This window comes from Pongo pygmaeus, chromosome 12 (assembly GCF_028885625.2).
Source record: "Pongo pygmaeus isolate AG05252 chromosome 12, NHGRI_mPonPyg2-v2.0_pri, whole genome shotgun sequence".
NCBI lineage: Eukaryota > Metazoa > Chordata > Mammalia > Primates > Hominidae > Pongo > Pongo pygmaeus.
Window position 1 is genome coordinate 75,507,992 of NC_072385.2, and position 17,713 is coordinate 75,525,704.

General features: G+C 38.3%; 1 protein-coding gene across 14 annotated transcripts in view; it reads right to left on the bottom strand.

Annotated features, from left to right (window-relative positions):
- VRK2 (VRK serine/threonine kinase 2) overlaps positions 1-17,713 on the bottom strand; it is a 261,737-nt gene that overhangs the window by 108,758 nt on the left and 135,266 nt on the right. For 3 of the 14 annotated variants that reach the window (XM_054472246.2, XM_054472300.2, XM_054472307.2), the window contains exons 1-2: positions 3,280-3,521; positions 1,123-1,263 (exon numbers count right to left, since the gene is read on the bottom strand). In XM_054472246.2, coding sequence (XP_054328221.1) covers positions 1,123-1,258 — 136 coding nt within the window. In that variant the 5' untranslated portion in view covers positions 1,259-1,263; positions 3,280-3,521. Of the gene's footprint in view, positions 1-1,122; positions 1,264-2,360; positions 3,522-16,589; positions 16,917-17,713 lie in introns of those variants that run through there. The other 11 variants (XM_063648725.1, XM_063648728.1, XM_054472258.2 and 8 more) reach the window with 11 other exon arrangements.

A 17,713-nucleotide genomic window follows, 5' to 3' on the forward strand; every position in this document is an offset into this window, starting at 1 on the left:
ATTGAACAGTGTTGACTATGTCACTCAATCTAGCACTTAATAACCATAGTATTTTTTCAAGCAATTTCAAGCAAGTTTAAACCCTTTAAATGGGTCCTTTACTTGACCCATACAATTTTTTGTGCTGATCTTGTCTTTCCAACTAGATTAGACACTTAAGTATTTAATAAGCAGATATTTATTGACCAAATTTCATTCACTCATTCAAAACTACAATCTTAATTTTATCAGAAAAGGATCTTTATGTTTCAGGATTCATGAAGCATGTTTTTTTGGAAATATGTGATGAGAACCCAAGATTCCCTCAATGGAGGTATTTTATCAACTCCTGAAACTCCTATAGAAATAGATGTGATCTCAATTTCAAGTCAGTACATTTAGGAGAATTTATCCTTGAGGGTATATTTTTAAAAATCACTACTATTTTCCTTATTTTATTCATCAATCTTTTGATGGATATCCCCTCTTCATTCCAACTCAATGATCCATTAAAGTTCAGTGTAATTTTTAAATGCTTAAATGCAATGTAAAGGCCTACCCAGCCCATGGTCCCTTACCTGTACCACAGATCAGAGAAAATAATTTTGAGTGTTTATTTTTTCAATTATCCCAAGAATGGCACATCCCTAGGACCACTCTAGATGCACGAGAGAGAAGTTAATTCATTTCACAGAATAGATGCCTTAAGTTTTATCTATGAATTCTCCAGTAGAGCCCAGTTAAGAAATGACTAGACTCTTGTATTGCCTAAATATTAATGATTAAGATTCACAAAGAGAAGGTGTTTTTATCTATACAGTTGTGGTTTCTCATCTGAAAAAAAGCATGTTTCTAAGAAAACAAGCTCTCAAAAAAAAGAAAGTTAGCATTTTGTCTGGCAGATTGTATAATTATGCTCTAAAAAGACTTCTAAGATTTACTCAGAAAAACATGGACAACAAGGAGTGGGTCAGTGATGTCTTGAACCTAGACACTGTAATCTATTATTACTTAATCAAGTACAATCATGAATTTTAATAAAGTACACATACGAATTCCATATTTCCATTCTTAAAATACCACTAAGTAATCACAGTTAGTCACAGATATAAGAATAATTGGTAATTTAAGGTTTTACTTTACCTAAATATATCAATCCAAATCCTCCAGAGCCAATCTTCTTGCCCAGTACCCACTGATTGCCTTCCATATCATCCAGAACCTTGCCTTCTGGAAGTGGAATAGGAAGTTTGTATTTTTCATTTCTTTTTGGTGGCATCACTTCTGTTGGCAGAAGGGGTGAGATAAATGGGTAAAAATAAAAACAAACAAACAAAACTCTTAAAATACATTTCCCAAAATGTCTTCAATGGGGAACTTTCCCAGGTTCCCAGAAATTAGGATTCTAAAGTTAATTCAGTTTGGAAAAGCCCACACATTATATTCAAATTAGAAATTCACATACATTACAATACTGAGATCTAAGAGGTACGGATATTTTTAAAAAACAGAAGCAAACTAATCAAATTTCATCCAAAATTCATTTCGGGGGTCTATAGCACATATTAACAGTACAGGATACACCTTAAGAAACACGAAATTAACAATTTCCAATGAAAAAAGAAAATACATTTGATGTACATGGAAATATTACTTTCATTGAGAATGTAAAATGTTAAAAGTGAGAAGGTCTTCAGTCACTAGGAAAGAACACAGAATTGGATTGGGAAGACACAGACAATGGCAATGGACATCTCACCACCAAGTAAAGCACATGACACCGAGTAGGTACTCAGTAAACATTTGTTAAATAAGCCAGGGATTTTCATGGATATGTAACTTAGCAGAATACTAGGCCATCAGTTCCCGGGCTGCCAAAACATTTTCAGCATTTTGTCTTCCTACCCTCTCTTTCTCAGCTCACCACAGTGAAAATAGTCCTGCCTTAGCGATTACAACTGTGCCACCAACAAAAGCATAATCTCCATAGCACAGCCATGCAACTTTAATCAACTAATCATAATTGTACATAGGTTAGCAAATTTCTCAATGGGAAATTCTGAGTTAAAAGAGCAAATTTCTTAGGGGAAAATATATATGCCAGCATATATGCCTGAAAATAATTTAAATGTGAAGGTAACCATGATCCTCTAAGTATTTAAAACTATTAAGAGTTTCTGACATGAAAGTTAATTAAAAACATATATAGTAAGTGTAAAGCTTTCTTAATATAATCTTCCTATCTTCCATAAGAGAAAGTATCTGTTTTGCCTTTAACAGGTTTTTCCTCTATCAGGTTTTTCCTCCTTCACTTAACTGCTTTTTTACTTAGCAGCATCGTCCCAGGTAAAGTCGCTGCGTGTATCTTTAACAATACTCACCTTCCTCCTCCTGATAGGCACACAAGGGAAGCTGGGAATTTGGATGGTGAACTATGCCTAGAACATTGATTGTGTCATAAAGCAGGAAAAGTTTTTGTGGAGGTTTCCCTTAACCAGTACATCATATAGGCTGGTGCCTATTACAGATTCACTGATTTAAAACTTAAAGTCTACGAAGTGTAAACTACTGATTAAGGAATAAATTCTAAATAATTATAAAAAGGATAAATACACTTTGGGGCAAGGCAGCGGCTTCAGGGCTTGAGGCGGTAAGGGAGACTGACTACGAAATGCACATCCTGGGGGCGAGTCCCGAGTTCATCTGCCAAGGGAAACGACAGCCTCCTCTCAGGGCCAGTCCCTGTCAGGGGTGTCCCTTCGGCTTCTGGGTACCTTCTCAGGGCTAAGATGAGTCCTCAACACGAGTTTCCGGGCAAACTGGTACCCAGGGGTTAACATGTGCCTGGGCTGACCTCCAACCCCGCCGCGGCCCCTGACCCTGCGGAAGGTAACGAGAAGCAGCGCGGCCCAGCCGCCTGGTCCGTCCGCGCTTAGCACGCCCGGGACTTACGGCCAGCCCCGCGCCCCAACTTCCCGCCACAAGTTCTCTCTGCACCGGCAAAAAGAGAAACTCCACCCACTTTTCCGCTAACACGTCGGACCCCGCTTTTGGCAAACGCGAGTAGAAGGGGACGCCTTGTCCTCACTCCCAGCGGGGAAAAAGGAACCAAACGCGGAAGCAGCGACTCTGCCCGGGCCGGGGCTGAGGACCAGGGGCTGGAACGGGCCGGGGGCTGGGAAGGGCCGGAGTACCCGGCATCTAACTCCGACGGCAGCCCTTTCCCGGGCGGGGCCGCGGCTCCGGCACTGCAAGCGGACGTGCCGCCCGCCACCCAAGACCCCAGAGCAAGAGACTGACCGGGCCTCAGGATCCCCCGCCGCCGGGCCGCGCGCACCACTTCCTGCTTGCCGCTGGGACGAGGCGGAGCCCCCGGGCCTACAGTCCCGCGGGGAGGCGGGCCCAGCACTCGAGCCGGCCCTCCCTAGGACCTGCCTAACTTCTCTCCAGCTGCGTCGGCCTCGCAGTGCAGCGGCCCGCGGAGCCTTACACAGGCCGCAGCCGGTTCCTTTCAGCGGCCTGTCCACGCCCCGGAGACGCCCAGGGGAAGGAAAGGGCGCGGCTACGTGGGGAATGGGAGCTGTGTTGTTATTTCCGCCCTGGCCCGCCAGCGTCTGGACGAAGAGCCGCCGCCAGACCAGTTTGGTTCGAAATAAGCACGACATGCATTTGTGTAGGAGTGTTAGATCTCCTGTACCACAACCTGAGTACTACGAGCTTCCAAATGGCTAGTCCTTACCGAGCTCTCGCCGAGCAACTATTGGTACTAGCGAAGACTCCAATTAGGAGGGCCTGTGTGTAACTCACCGCGTTTAAATTCTCAAAGGCATATTGGTTCAGGACCTGTTTCTGCCATTAATCGTTGGATAATTTAACACCGTAATTAACAAACCTCAGGTTTTTTTGTCTGTGAAATGGAAATAACCCTAGTTGTTAGATTATAAGGTTATTGGTTATCAGATTATGGCAATAAGGTGAGGACTTTATTAAGCAGTTTTCTAATACATAAAGACTCATAGTGGCCAGGCGCGGTGGCTCACGCCTGTACTCCCAGCACTTTGGGAGGCCGAGGTGGGTGGATCATCTGAGGTCAGGAGTTTGAGACCAGCCTGGCCAACATGGTGAAACCCCATCTGTACTAAAAATACAAAAAATTAGCCAGACGTGGTGGCGGACGCCTGTAATCCGAGCTACTCGGGAGGCTGAGGCAGGAGAAGCGCTTGAACCCAGGAAGCGGCGATTGCAGTGAGCAGAGAGCGCGCCACTGCACCCCAGCATGGGCAACAAGAGCGAAACTCAGTCTCGAAGGAAAGAAAAAAAAGACTCATAGTAAGCTTATATTTTAGACTAAACCAAACAAATGCTTAGAAAAAGATTATTAATACGTCAGCATTTTACATAGGAACCACCAATAATTGGTTGGGATGCAAATACTGAAAGGAAAATTAGAGCCCTTTAATGACTTTGATAGAATAAGGAATTGGGACTCCCTACATCTTTCAGACTGTCACCAAAATGAAAGATGGCATGAGAAGACGTTTCTAAAAACAAACAAAAAAGTATTTTTAAATAAACTTAGTCCATAGAATAATTGTGCCCTTAGTCATTCACTGGTCCAACAGTGTCCTTTCTTATTTTCGTAAGATATTTATGTAACAGATGCAATTGGTTACTGATCCTAATATCCGTATTGGGTACTCTTTCCTCCTTTCCAAATTTGTTCAGCTTTCCACCACTTACCCGGCTCCCTTTTAAGAAGACACAATTCCAGTAGCAGCCACAGCAGATTACTTACTTGTAGGTGGTTCCTCTCCCTACAGGCATGTATCCAGTGTTAGTAAATCCTGTTGGCTCAACCTTCAAAATACATCCAGCATCTATCACTTAGCACCCTTACCTGCATTCTGGCCGAAACCATATTTTTTCTCTGGGTAATTGTATTACCCTCCTAAATGTTTTATATCCTCTTATCCCTTTAGTCTGTTCACAACAAACAGCCACATGATCCTTAAAGCTTAAATAATTACTGAACTTAAAACAATTCAGTGTTTCCAATTTACTCGCAATTAGCCAGTCTTCGCTATGACTTTAAACAGCATTTCTCAACCTGGGCACTATTGACAGTCAGCCTGGATAATTCTTTGTTGGGGGTATAGGAGGAGGAGGAGGAGGATTGAGAGGTAGGCTGTCCTGTGCATTGTAGGATATTTAGCAGTATCCCTGGTCTCCTCAGCACTCCCTCCCACACAAGTTAACAACCAAAATGTCCCCCAACATGATGAAATTTTGCCAAAATTGCCAGTCGTTGAAAACAACAGTGATCTACCTATTATGCACTCCCACTCCCCAATCTCCTATTACTCTCTTCAACCACAGTGGCCTGCTGTTCTCAAGAACTTTTCACATTTCCTGCGACCTGGACCATTCTCCAACCTGGTATCTGTATGGCCTACTCCATCACTTCCTTCAGGTCTTTATTTAAAAGTCAGTTCAGTGAGACCTTTTCTAAACATCCTATCTGAAATTTCAGCTCACCCACAGTATTTCATAGCCTCTTTCCCTGGATTTTCCCCAGTACCTACTGCTATACAGCAATATATTATACAGTTTATTATTTATTTTGATAAAAGACAAATAATCTTTTTCAGTAAATTGTATGTTTCATGAGGTCAGACAACATTTTTGCCTGTTTTCGTCACTACTGTATCCCCAACCCCTAGAAAGGATATGGACAACCATTTCCTTCTTCAATGAATAAATGAATCATGCTGGCCCCATTCCAATTCCCATGATTGGTTTAGACAGTACAAAATAAGCATGTGCTGAGTCTAGGTAACGAGGTGAAAAGAAGTTTCCTGGACACATTCTTGGAAGAGATAGTCTCTGATGTGATGGTTAAAATGGCTGCAGTCATCATGTGACCACGAAGATGGGAAAAAGTACTAATCTAAAGCCCCAGGAATGGCAGAGTATTCAACAAATGTTAGAACAGCTAGACATCCATATATACAAAAAAAAGAAGAAAGAAAGAAACCTCAACCCTTAATTCACACCCCATGTAAAAATTTACTTGAAACTGATCATACAGCGAAATCTAAATACAAGATCTAAATCTAAAACTTTTTAGAGAAAATCTAGCAGAAACTCTATATAATCTTTAAATATGTGCACTTATAAAGTATAAAAAAAAAAGCTGGAAACCTAAAAGAAGAAATTGACAATTTAACTTCATCAAAATGAAAAACTTTTGCTTTTCAAAAAATACTAATAAGTTACCAAGGATTTGGAACAACTTGGAACTCTCTTATATTGCTGTTGATGGTACAGCCACTCTGGAAAACAGTTTGGCAGGTTCTTATAGTGTCAAACATATAATTAACATACAACCCAGCATTCGCATATTTATGCAAGATAAATCTAAACCTGTATCCACACAAAGACTTGTAGGGGAATCTTTAGAGCAGCTTCATATGTAATAGCCAAAACTGGAAATAAATTTCCATCAACTGGTGAATGAATAAGCAAATTATAATATATCTACTATACAGTGAACTATCACTCAGCAATAAAAAGGAGCAAAGCACCAGTATAGTCAACAAGCTGGATGAATACCAAAAACACGATGCTATGTAAAAGAAGACACAAAGGAGTATATACAATATAATAATTCGAAATTGAAGAGCTGGGATTGACTGCAAGGAGCTGAAACGTTGCAAATGTTAAATTTCTTTACTGTGGTAATAGATACATTATTATACATTTGTCAAAATTCCTCTAGTTATACACTTAAAATTGAATTATGTATAAATTATGCCTTAATAAAATCGATTTAAAAGAATGGCAAAAGAGAAAGATGGGAAGATTCTGAGTCTTTGAGGCCATTATTGAACTAATTCAACTAATCCTGAACCACCATATTTTCATATTCATCCATGAAGCGTTAAGTGTTCTTATGATTTAAACCACTTAGTATTGGTTTTTGTATTTCTTGCAGCCAGAATCTTCCTAACAGTAAAATAAAGTTTCAAGTTTCATAAGTGCCAATGATTTTTAAATGTTAATAAATTTGTACTAAATAAAAATGGCAACAGGAGCAGGTAAACCTATATTGAGAATATGTGTTTTTTTTAAGTGTCGGGATTTAATGCAGAATTTTATGATTCAGAGCATATTGCTGTGTGTATGTTTCAAGATGAAAACTGACAGAATATAGAAATACAAATTTTGGAACTAGTGAAAGAACATCTTCTGAATGAACATGATGAGAAACAAGAAAGAAAAGAGAATCTAGACATGAAAGCACTGAAGTGTGAGTCATCAGAAAAAAAATATGGGGAAAACTAGGTTTTCAAACAAAGCTATTTTGATAGATCTTACAGGCTACGAATGATTCACCACAAATACACACACACAAAAGGACTTTCTTGGCTGTATGCCAACTTGTAGGTATGGCATGGGTTCTGCTTTTCAAAGAACTGGGTGCTATAAAATGCTTACACTGGTTAAAAAGAAAAAGAAAAACCGAGCCATTTAGTAAGCATACTTTACAAGGCCAAGATCATTTCAAATCAATTAAAATGTTAAAAATGATGCATAGACAAAACATTCAGAAAAAGCCAATTTTTGTTATTTATTTAAAGTGAGATAAGGAGATCATATCAGTGAAAGTGTTTTGCCTGCCAAAGAAGAGCTAGTATTTTTGTTCTATAAAAATCAGGAGGCCATTTGCACTCATAAACTTACAATCTGTAAACAGCTAAGCAGTTCCTGACATAGAAATTTTGAAATTAATAATTTTGAAAATAATAGAATTCAGGTAAATGGAATTCCAAGCCCATTAGGTATACAATCAGAACAAGTATCTATGTCCTCTGCATTCTTTACATATAAGATCATTACAAAGTATAAACTTAATCATCCAAATGACATAATTCTTGATTGTCTATATAAATGAAGGATTAGAATATTAAAAATAATTTATAATGTCATATCAATATGTCACGTAAACCGAAAAGTATCTGAGATAAGTCTCAATCAATTTAGAAGTTTGTTTTGCCAAGGTTAAGGACGTGCCCGGGATACAGCCTCAGGAGGTCCTGAGAACATGTGCCCAGGATGGTTGGGCTACAGTTTGGTTTTATGTTTTAGGGAGACAGAAGACATGAATCAATACTTGTAAAATGTACATTGGTTCAGTCTGGAAAGGCCCGACAGCTTGAAAGGGGGGTGGGAGGGGGGAGTTCCAGGTCATAGGTGGATTCAAAGATTTTCTGAGTTTATCTAAAGACCTGGAATCAGCAGAAAGGAATATCTGGGTTAAGATAAGGGGTTGTGGAGACCAAGGGTATTAGTTTACTGATGGAGCCTCCAGGTAGCAGGCTTCAGAGAGAATAGACTTTAAATGTTTCTTATCAGACTTAAAAAGATGCCAGATTCTTAGTTAATTCTCTTCTGGATCAGGAAAAAGACTTGGAAAGGGAAGGGGATTCTCTACAGAATGTAGATTTTTTCCACAAGAGAAAGTTTGCAGGGCCATTTCAAAACATGTCAAAGAAATATATTTGGGGATAAACTGCTTCATTTTTTTTCAGGGCCTGGTATCTGTCTTGTTGGTATCTTACTGCTACAAAAATCTGTCTTGTCAGTCTAAAGGTCTGTGCTTTAATATTAATGCTGGTCAGTTGTGTGGGAATTTCAAAGGGCAGAGGGTATGCATACCCAACCACCCACTTCCATCATGGCCTGAACTGGTGTTTTCAGTTAACTTTGGAATGCCCTTGGCTGAAAAGAGGGGTCCATTCAGTTAGTTTGGGGGCTTAGAATTTTATTTTTCATTTATAGTCAAAAGGCTCAATAAAACATTTTTAAGGATATTAATTTGTAGAACCCTGCTGCCAAACAATGTAAATGTAAATATGTATCAGATTATCTCTCAAACAATTGAATGTAGTAAACCAAATATTGACTAGCCAAAAGTGGTATGATTCTTACCCTGTCCATTCCCCAAATACGAGCACCATAAAAGGTTAACTATAAGACTATATTTACACTCTACATCCTTTCCCCCCGCCCCCAATTAACATCCCTGCAGTAACCAAAAACATGAGCTGGATAAGGAGGAGAAGAGGAGCTGGCCGAATGATTTTGAAGCAGAAGCTGAATGTTCAATAAGAATAGAGCTGACACCTTCCGAGGAGAGGTAAGAAATAGTTTTCCTGTGTGGCATGTAAGTCATGCTTTTAGGCTTACCTTTCATGCAATTGCAACAGCATCCTCTAAGGGTCTTGAAAGAACCTTCTGTTCCCCAAATATTCCTGGCCATTCCCAGTGACTATCTCAGATGTGCTCCATCACTTTGTCTCTCCTACTGTGAACCTTTTGGTTGATATCTACTGTTGAGACATAGCTTACCTAACAAACTAGGTGGAAGTACCTGGCTAATGTTGCTAGCTGCCTTCTTCCACACAGCTCTATCTCTGACATTCTGTAGCTTGCAAGGCATCAAAATGGACCTGGGTTTTCTGCAGCCCTTAAGACACTTAAACCAAGTTGTGGTCCACACAGAAGCAAAGGCTTCTCTTGTCCCTTTGGGTCACAGTTTCTCTTACTGCTTTACTACTTCCACTATGGGGGCTAACAAATGTTTTAACGTAAACAGTGTATTTAGGGTTTCTTCTAAGTCTCACTGCCAATTTCAGGACCTAAGCATGCAGTTGGGAGCTAGTGGACACAACAAGTGAAAGATATTATGTTATATTCAGATTTATTTTTCTTTAGATATCATAAAAGTAATTGGACAAACCTAGTCTTCCTGACTTCCCCTTCTGTTACCTGTTATATTGAGTTATCTCACTGAAGACTCCTTGTTATTTCAGGCAAATAAACTCAGATGTCTGTGGATCTAGAAATGAGTGAAAAATGTAGATTCCAGCTGAGAGATACACAATTATCAAATTACTTAAGATATACCAATATTTCAATCTATTTATTGTAAAACACATGCTTACCTGGGGAACTAGCAAGACCCTGTCTCTGCCAAAAATTATTAATAAAAAGTAAAAAAAAATAGCCAGGTGTGGTAGTGCGTGCCTGTATTCCCAGCTACTCAGAAGGCTAAGGTAGGAGGATTGGGAGCCTGGGAGATTGAGGCTGCAGTGAGCTATGATCACAATACTACTCCAGCCTAGGCAACAGAGTGAGACTCTGTCTCAAAAAAAAATAAATAAAAATAAAAATAAAAAATAAAAATAAAATACATGCTTATGGTAAATATTTAAGAAAATATCAAGAAGTAATTATAGAGGGGGAATTGCCCATAAAAAATTTTAAAAATAATCTGTGTTAACATTTTAGTGCATTTCCTTTCAGAGTTTTATTTTTTATCCCGTAAAAGGTTTTAGGTTATATGCTTTCCACAGTTATACTCAAATTGTGTGTATATAATATTTTTATTCTGCTTTTCTCAGTTGACAGTATAACAAACACATTTTCCCCCTCTCCAGTCATCAGTCATGATCCCCCATCCTTAAACAATTAGTCACTAAATCCTGAGTCTTTAATATGCTTATTGGGGTAATGAGTTGGGGAAAGACAAGGAGTGATCTCAGGAAGCCAGGGAATTCATATTGAAATAAAAAGAAATGCTAGGGAGAAAAATAATTAAGAAGGCTAGAGGAGAAACAGAAAAGACAAGAATTCAATCCTATTGGATGTAGGAGAAATTTTTAGGGAATAAGGAGGGAGGAATATGAAAGTTTTTTGTGGAGAACAGCTGCTCTGAGATAACTGAGACTGAAAGAGAAAGAAAAAGAGCATTTTTAAGAGTTGAATGTACTTCCCCTTTTGGCAATGTTCTGAGGAAGTGCAATTAGGATGCACATTGCTTTCAGTTATCTTTGGCTGCAGGAGAGTTGTTTCTTGGAATATGATCCTATGTGAGGATCTTTTCAAAATGAGGGTATAAACTGGCCAGGATGATGTAGGTTGTATAATAGCTTTTAAAATTGTTTTATTTTTACGTAAATCAGATAATACCTTACTTGCCGTTTCACATCTTGATTTATATCAACTAATAGTATTGCGGCTTCCCCAACCTGCATCAATGTATAAATATTTTATCATATTCCAGTTGTACATGTCTTCTAATATTCCATAGTGTAGATGTATCATCATTTAACCATTTTTTCTTTAGATGGATATTTAGGTATTTTTTTGTTTTATTCCAGGTTATCAAGAAAGCAGAATGTTAATCAGTCTTATTTCATCAGCACCTGTAGTAATGGCTGAGGTTATGTGGTTGAGGCTTGCATATTAAATTGACAAAAGACAGATTAACAGGAAACAAAGGCGTATGTATCTTTATTGATGCTAAATTTTTTTATGTGCATAGGGTCTCACAGAAAGAAAGTGAAAACTCAAAGAAGAAGTTAGACTTGGAGGCATATCTACCATTTTAACAAAGTGTGATATATTATGGAGAAGTGACTAGGCAAAAGAAATGAGGGCTGCTAGGGGCAGTAAACTGTGGAACAGAGACTGGTAAATCTAGGGTAGATAAGGCTTGTTTAGTAAGTTTCGTTAGGCAGATAAGAATAATTATCCTACTCTCGGGACTGGAGAGAAAAACACCTTTATAAATGAAAATCTGTGTTGCCTTTACAAAGGAAAATTTATACACCACTGTTAGGCAGAAAGGAGGAGGCCAGAAAGTTCTTCCTGTGTGTGCTCATGTTAGTCCATTTTCACACTGCTATTAAGAAATATCTGAGACTGGGTAGTTAATAAAGGAAAGATTTAATTGACTTACAGTTTAGCATGGCTGGGGAGGCCTCAAGAAACTTCAAGTACCTTTTTCACAAGGCAGCAGAAAAGAGAGCAGGGGAAACCTCCACTTATAAAACCATTAGATCTTGTGAGAACTCACTCACTATCACAAGAACAGTATGGGGGAAAAAACCCCCATGATCCAATCACCTCCCACCAGGCCTCTCCCTCAACACATGAGGATTACAATTCGAGATGAGATTTGGGTGGGGACACAGAGCCAAACCATATCAATGCTGCTCCTCAATTGCTTTCAGCTCCAAATCATCCTTATATCAAAGTGGCGTATTTTGGGGTGTCATATTCTAATTCCTATATTGGCATGTAGCAGGCAATGAAATAAATGCTTGTTGAATGAATACTTGCTACACTGCCTGTTTTTCAGTCTTTTATATTTTCCCAATGAGAAGGCAAATTATTGTGTTGTTTTAATTTTTATTTTTCTGATTACTAGTAAGGTTAGGAAACTTCTCATTTGTTTATTAGGCATTTGTACTTTGTAAAATTAGTTTTTTGTCCATAGCTCTACCCATTTTTCTACTCAGTTTGATCATTTCCTGAAAACAGTTTCTTTATTGGCAAAAAGAAGGGAGACATATTGCAGGAGTATTGTAAGGTTTAAATGAGAAGATGGCAAAGAACCTAGCATAGTAAATATCTCCTTAGATATTAATGTACTTCCTCAATTTTCTCAATCCTGAGAATACTCTTGAGTAGGAAGGTATTGGCCTACATCTTTTAAAACACTTTTTTGAAAAATGGGGGATTTTGTTTCTGTGTCTTCCACAAACAGCTTTTTTCTTTAAGCTTTTCATTGCACACACGGCAGATGTTTATGGAACAAGAGTCAAAACCTGCTTCTGCACCGCTCACCCCACCTGCCCCCTTTCCCACAGAAAATAAACAGATTCTAAGGTCTTTCAGTTTTTATTCTTAGGGCCTATAGACCTTGAGCTCAGTTTGTCTCAACTAAAATTATGTAGGATCTTGAGTACTTGATAAAGAGTTTAGCCTTGACATTATAGACCTTGGCTGTGTAGCACGGAAGTCATGAAACACCTGCGACCATTTACATTTAAATGAATCAAGACACTGGGAATGGTGGCTCATGCCTGTAATCTCAGCACTTTGGAAGGCTAAGGCAGGAGGATTGCCTGAGCCCAGGAATTGGAGATCAGCCTGGGCAACATGGTGAGACCCTATCTCTACAACAAATACAAAAATTAGCTGGGCATGGTGGTGCATGCCTATAGTTTCAGCTACTCGTGAGTCTGAAATGGGAGGATGGCTTGAGTCCAGGACAAGACTACAGTGAGTAGTGACTGCACCACTACACTCCAGACTGGGCAACAGAGTGAGACTCTGTCAAAAAAAAATTAATTAATAAAATTGAGATTAAGCAAAATGAAAAATTCAGTACCAGCTTTATGAGTTATGTTTCCAGTGCTCCTTAGCCACATGTACCTAGTGGCTACCCTATTGGACAGTATAGATTATAAAATATTTCCATCATTATAGAGAGTTATGTTGGACATCACTACTATAGACAATAGAAAATCACTGGAGACTTGAGCAGGAAGCTAACACTAACTACTCATGTGTGATAACCACACAGAATATAGAGTGATATACATGAGAACAGTCTATTCTTTAGCCAACACCATATTTTTTGATTACTGTAATTCTAAACTACATTTTTTTGGTTTTACATATTTCTGTATATATATATATTAATTTGAACATAAAAAAGTTGTGGAAGGCATATACCATCTTGATACTGATTACATTGGGTTATCTCAGCATATAGAAGAGAAAGGGTTAGAGTAGATTAATGCTTTATTTTAGACCTATGGCACTTTTTACCTATTACGACAAAGAAAAATTCATTTGTGTTATTTCTATAAAATGAAATTAATGATATGCCCACTGCCTCTTCACCACATTTATTTCTTTAAAAAGATCCTAAGGGAAGATAATTTAGTACTACATAGAATGTAGATACTTTATAGTTTAAAGGAATATATATTCCTTTTTTGCAATATAGAAAGCCAAAAGTAATATTATTATATCAAAAATACTCTCTTTCCTGGTGGAAAAGGATATACAATGCTGCATCTATTCTACTTCCTATCTACCAGATATATTAGGTGAGAAAAAAGTGTCATACAATTGGGACCACTTCAATAAGCAATTGGGTAAAATTAATGGTATATTATGTTGATCTCAGTTCTGAAAAGACCATGCTTTATTTAGCTGTCTCAGACATATAAGAAAAAAAAATTACTCTTTTTCAAGGATGTTTAAGAGGATACTTACAAGCCACTCTTAAGAAGTCTTTCTAATGGATAACAACCATAACTAGTAACGGAAGTTCTGTCTTCTAAGATTATTCCCCATTTATATAGTTCAAAAGAATAACTCTATTTTAGGACAGTGTTTTTTTACATAGTAATCTCATTTTATACCCGAATATTATCCCCATTTTCCTATTTCCTATTTTCACACATATGTGGTTGGGTCTCTTCTGATACCACTTCAATTCACTTATAAAATAGAAGAATTCTACCGCCATTTCAGACATCATGGAGCTTTGTCTCTTCTCTCCTTCCAAATTATAGAGAAGGCTACAAAAATCTTCTGCCCTAGAAGTACAGTTAACAATGTTGAATTGATTGGATAAGGGTAATGAACATTCAAATGTCAATATATTGGAGTGAGTCAATAGTGCGAAGTATTTATGACAGTGCTGATTCATTTCATAAGGCTACTCAATCAACTGTGAAATGCAAATGTTACTCAAGTCATGAAATGTTCCTCTGAAACTATCTGGACAATCTGTTACAGAATAATTCGTGCTACATAGATACTCTTGAGTTTTTAATGTACATAATACTTTCCTGGAATCCAGTTCCAACCGATAACAAAAATAAACTAATAAATAGATAATAGGCGAAACAGAGTAAGGAGACCATAGACTGATGAAGAAATCTTTGAAAACTTCTGGGTAATGTAATGATAAGAGCAGGTTTTTATCTCCCTCCTCCCAGATTCCCATTGAAATGTCCAATATAATATTTTTAAGGGGGAAGGAGGAAAGGAATTATATGGTAGCAACAGAAAGGAAAGATGAATACTGGCCATATGCAGGAAACTTTGGGGGCATTTCTGTTAAAAGTAATACAGATAGGATTATACTGTTGGAAGGCATGGAGTACCCATGTCAAACATCCTCTTCTAGGAAAGTAATGTACCCATAATACAGTAGAGAACATACTAACCAATTTATACCACCACACCTTGAGATTTGGAGGTATTAGGGGTAAAGATAAATCTCAGACATCATGTCATCGGGAGCACAGCCTCATTTATGTTGACCAAAACGTTTGGACTATATCATATGTTTGCAAGTCCTTATGGGGCAATGACCTGGCACCATTGAAGCTTATCCCCACACCGAGAGCGAACCACCAAGCATTTAGAATAGTACCTAGTGGACAGATGTTTAATAAATATTTTGAGGGAATAAGTGAAGTTTTTTTTTGTTTTTTTTTTTTTTAAAAAAAAACCTCTGGAACCTGGTGTCAGCCTTCCTTTAGCACTGCCTTGAGGAATGAAGAACAAAGATGAGAGATGCTCTCAAGCCCTAAGGCCAAGGTAAGTTGATGCAGTGGAACAGAGGGTAAGATGGAATGGCCAGAAACAGCAATTCAGATTCATTCACTCACTCGTATATTCTTTGAGCTTGACTGAAGAGGGAGAATGTAATAAAAGAAACCATCCCTGCCTTCTTAAAACTTAGAGCCTTGTAGAAGGAACAGTTGTTAAATAATCACTGAGAAAAACTACAGGATTCTATTAGGAGCCATAATAGGAGGAGCTGATTTCAGTAGTCAGACAGGATCATGGGAGCAACACTTTGAGGGAGTAACACTTGAAATGAGACCTGAAAGATGAGGAATTGGTAGCGGGCAAACTGGGGAAGAAAGAACATTTCATAGAGAAAAGGACATATGCAAAGGATGCAAAGTCCTGAGGTGGGAAGAAATTTGGTAAGGCCCCAAAACAACAACTGTGAGAGGTGATAGCAGAAAACGATTCTGAAAGGTAGGCAAAGAACAGACCACACTGAAATTTTTGAGTTTAAATATTTTTTACTTTTTCCTAAGTAAAATGAGCAACCCACTCTTCCTTAAATAAGAAAATAACATGATATTATCTGTATATTAAGACTAGCTACTAAGTAGAGAATGATTCATAGTGAGAGGTGGCAAGTAGTTATTAAAATTTGTAAGCACCTACCTAGGATCCTCAGAAATTATTTGGGAAGCAACTGGATTATCCATACTCACATTGCATGGGAGCTTGAGTTATTTTATTTCTATGACAAAGGAAAGAGTTGATCTAGACAAGATATATTCTAGTAGGAAATTATATCAGATTAACAGAAACCATGTCCATTTCTTTTTGGCCATAAAACAAGACAGGGAAAGCAGAGATGGCTCTCTGTGGATGACCAAACTGGGGAAAATTACCAGATTTCAGGAAAGATCCTGTAGTTTAGACTACATACCTTCTTTGAAGATCAAACCTGCCTTCTTTTAAAAATAAATTTGCTGTGATAAGCAGAAAATCCTTCTAGGAAAATTTTGATTCATATAAATGTAAATAACAATTAAAGAGGATATTTTTACTTATGAAACTAAAGGTAGCATGTATTAATTTACTATTGTTGATGAACAAATTACCACAAACTTAGTGACTTATACGATATAAATTAATTCTCTTACAGTCTGGAGGTCAGAAATCCTAAAACCAAGCTGTCAGCAGGGCTGTGTTCCTTCTTCAGGCTCTAGGGGAGAATTCATTTCTTTGACTTTTCAGGCTTCTAGAGGCCACCTGAATTCCTTGACTTGTGTCCCCATCTTCCATCTTCAAAGCCAATGTTATAACTTCTTCCAGTTTTTCTGTCTCAAACCCTCCTTCTTCCTTCTTAGAAAGCCCCTTGTGATTACACTGTGCCCACCCAGATAATCCAGTGTACTCAGATCTGCAAAGTCCTTTTTGCCATGTAAAGCAACATATTTATAGAGCTTCAAATATTCTTCTTTATGACACTAAATGAGAGAAAGAAAGGAGTGTCAACCACAGAGTTGTAAACAAAATGATGGTGCTTAAAAATTCAAAACACAGTCAAGTTATCCTTATGCATGAAAGCAAACATAGAGATATTTTCAAATACATAAATGTCAGAACACATATGCTATAGACTGAGTGTCTGTGTCCCCCCAAAATTCATATGTTAAATCCTAACACCCAATGTGATGATATGTGATGGTATTTGTGAAGCAGGTTCAGTGTGCACTGGCTACCAACTTATCTGAGTCTTGTGAGACAGAACACCCACACACAACAAATTACGTGAAGCAGATTTGCTACTTACAGATAGGCAGCAAGAGACAGCAGAAGCTAGGATTCATGGTGAGCCAGTTTCCCAATGCTCAGGAAAGCTGGCTGGGGTGCACAGAATCTCAACTATGCATGTCCCACTTGCACATTAGCAGAGAGACTGCAAAAAGCAGCCAGTCCTGTGTTTCATACTGTGATGTCACATGAGATGCTGAGCTAAAGCACTGAAGGACATCCTGTCCCATCCTAGGGGAGACTGGAACAAAGCCTAGGCTGCCCCAGCTAGCTCCCCTTCATCTCAAGAGTTTGCATTGCTGGCACATTCTACAGTTATTCTTGAGAGGTACAACTGAGAAAGGATGGAGAACTGCATCAGTCCAAGACCACCCAGAGAAGTGCAGTATTTGCAGGTGGGACCTTTGGAAGATGATCAGATCATAAGGGTGGAGCAGGATTAGTGCCTCTACAAAAGGGAACACAGAGGGCTGCCTTCCCTTTTCTGCCA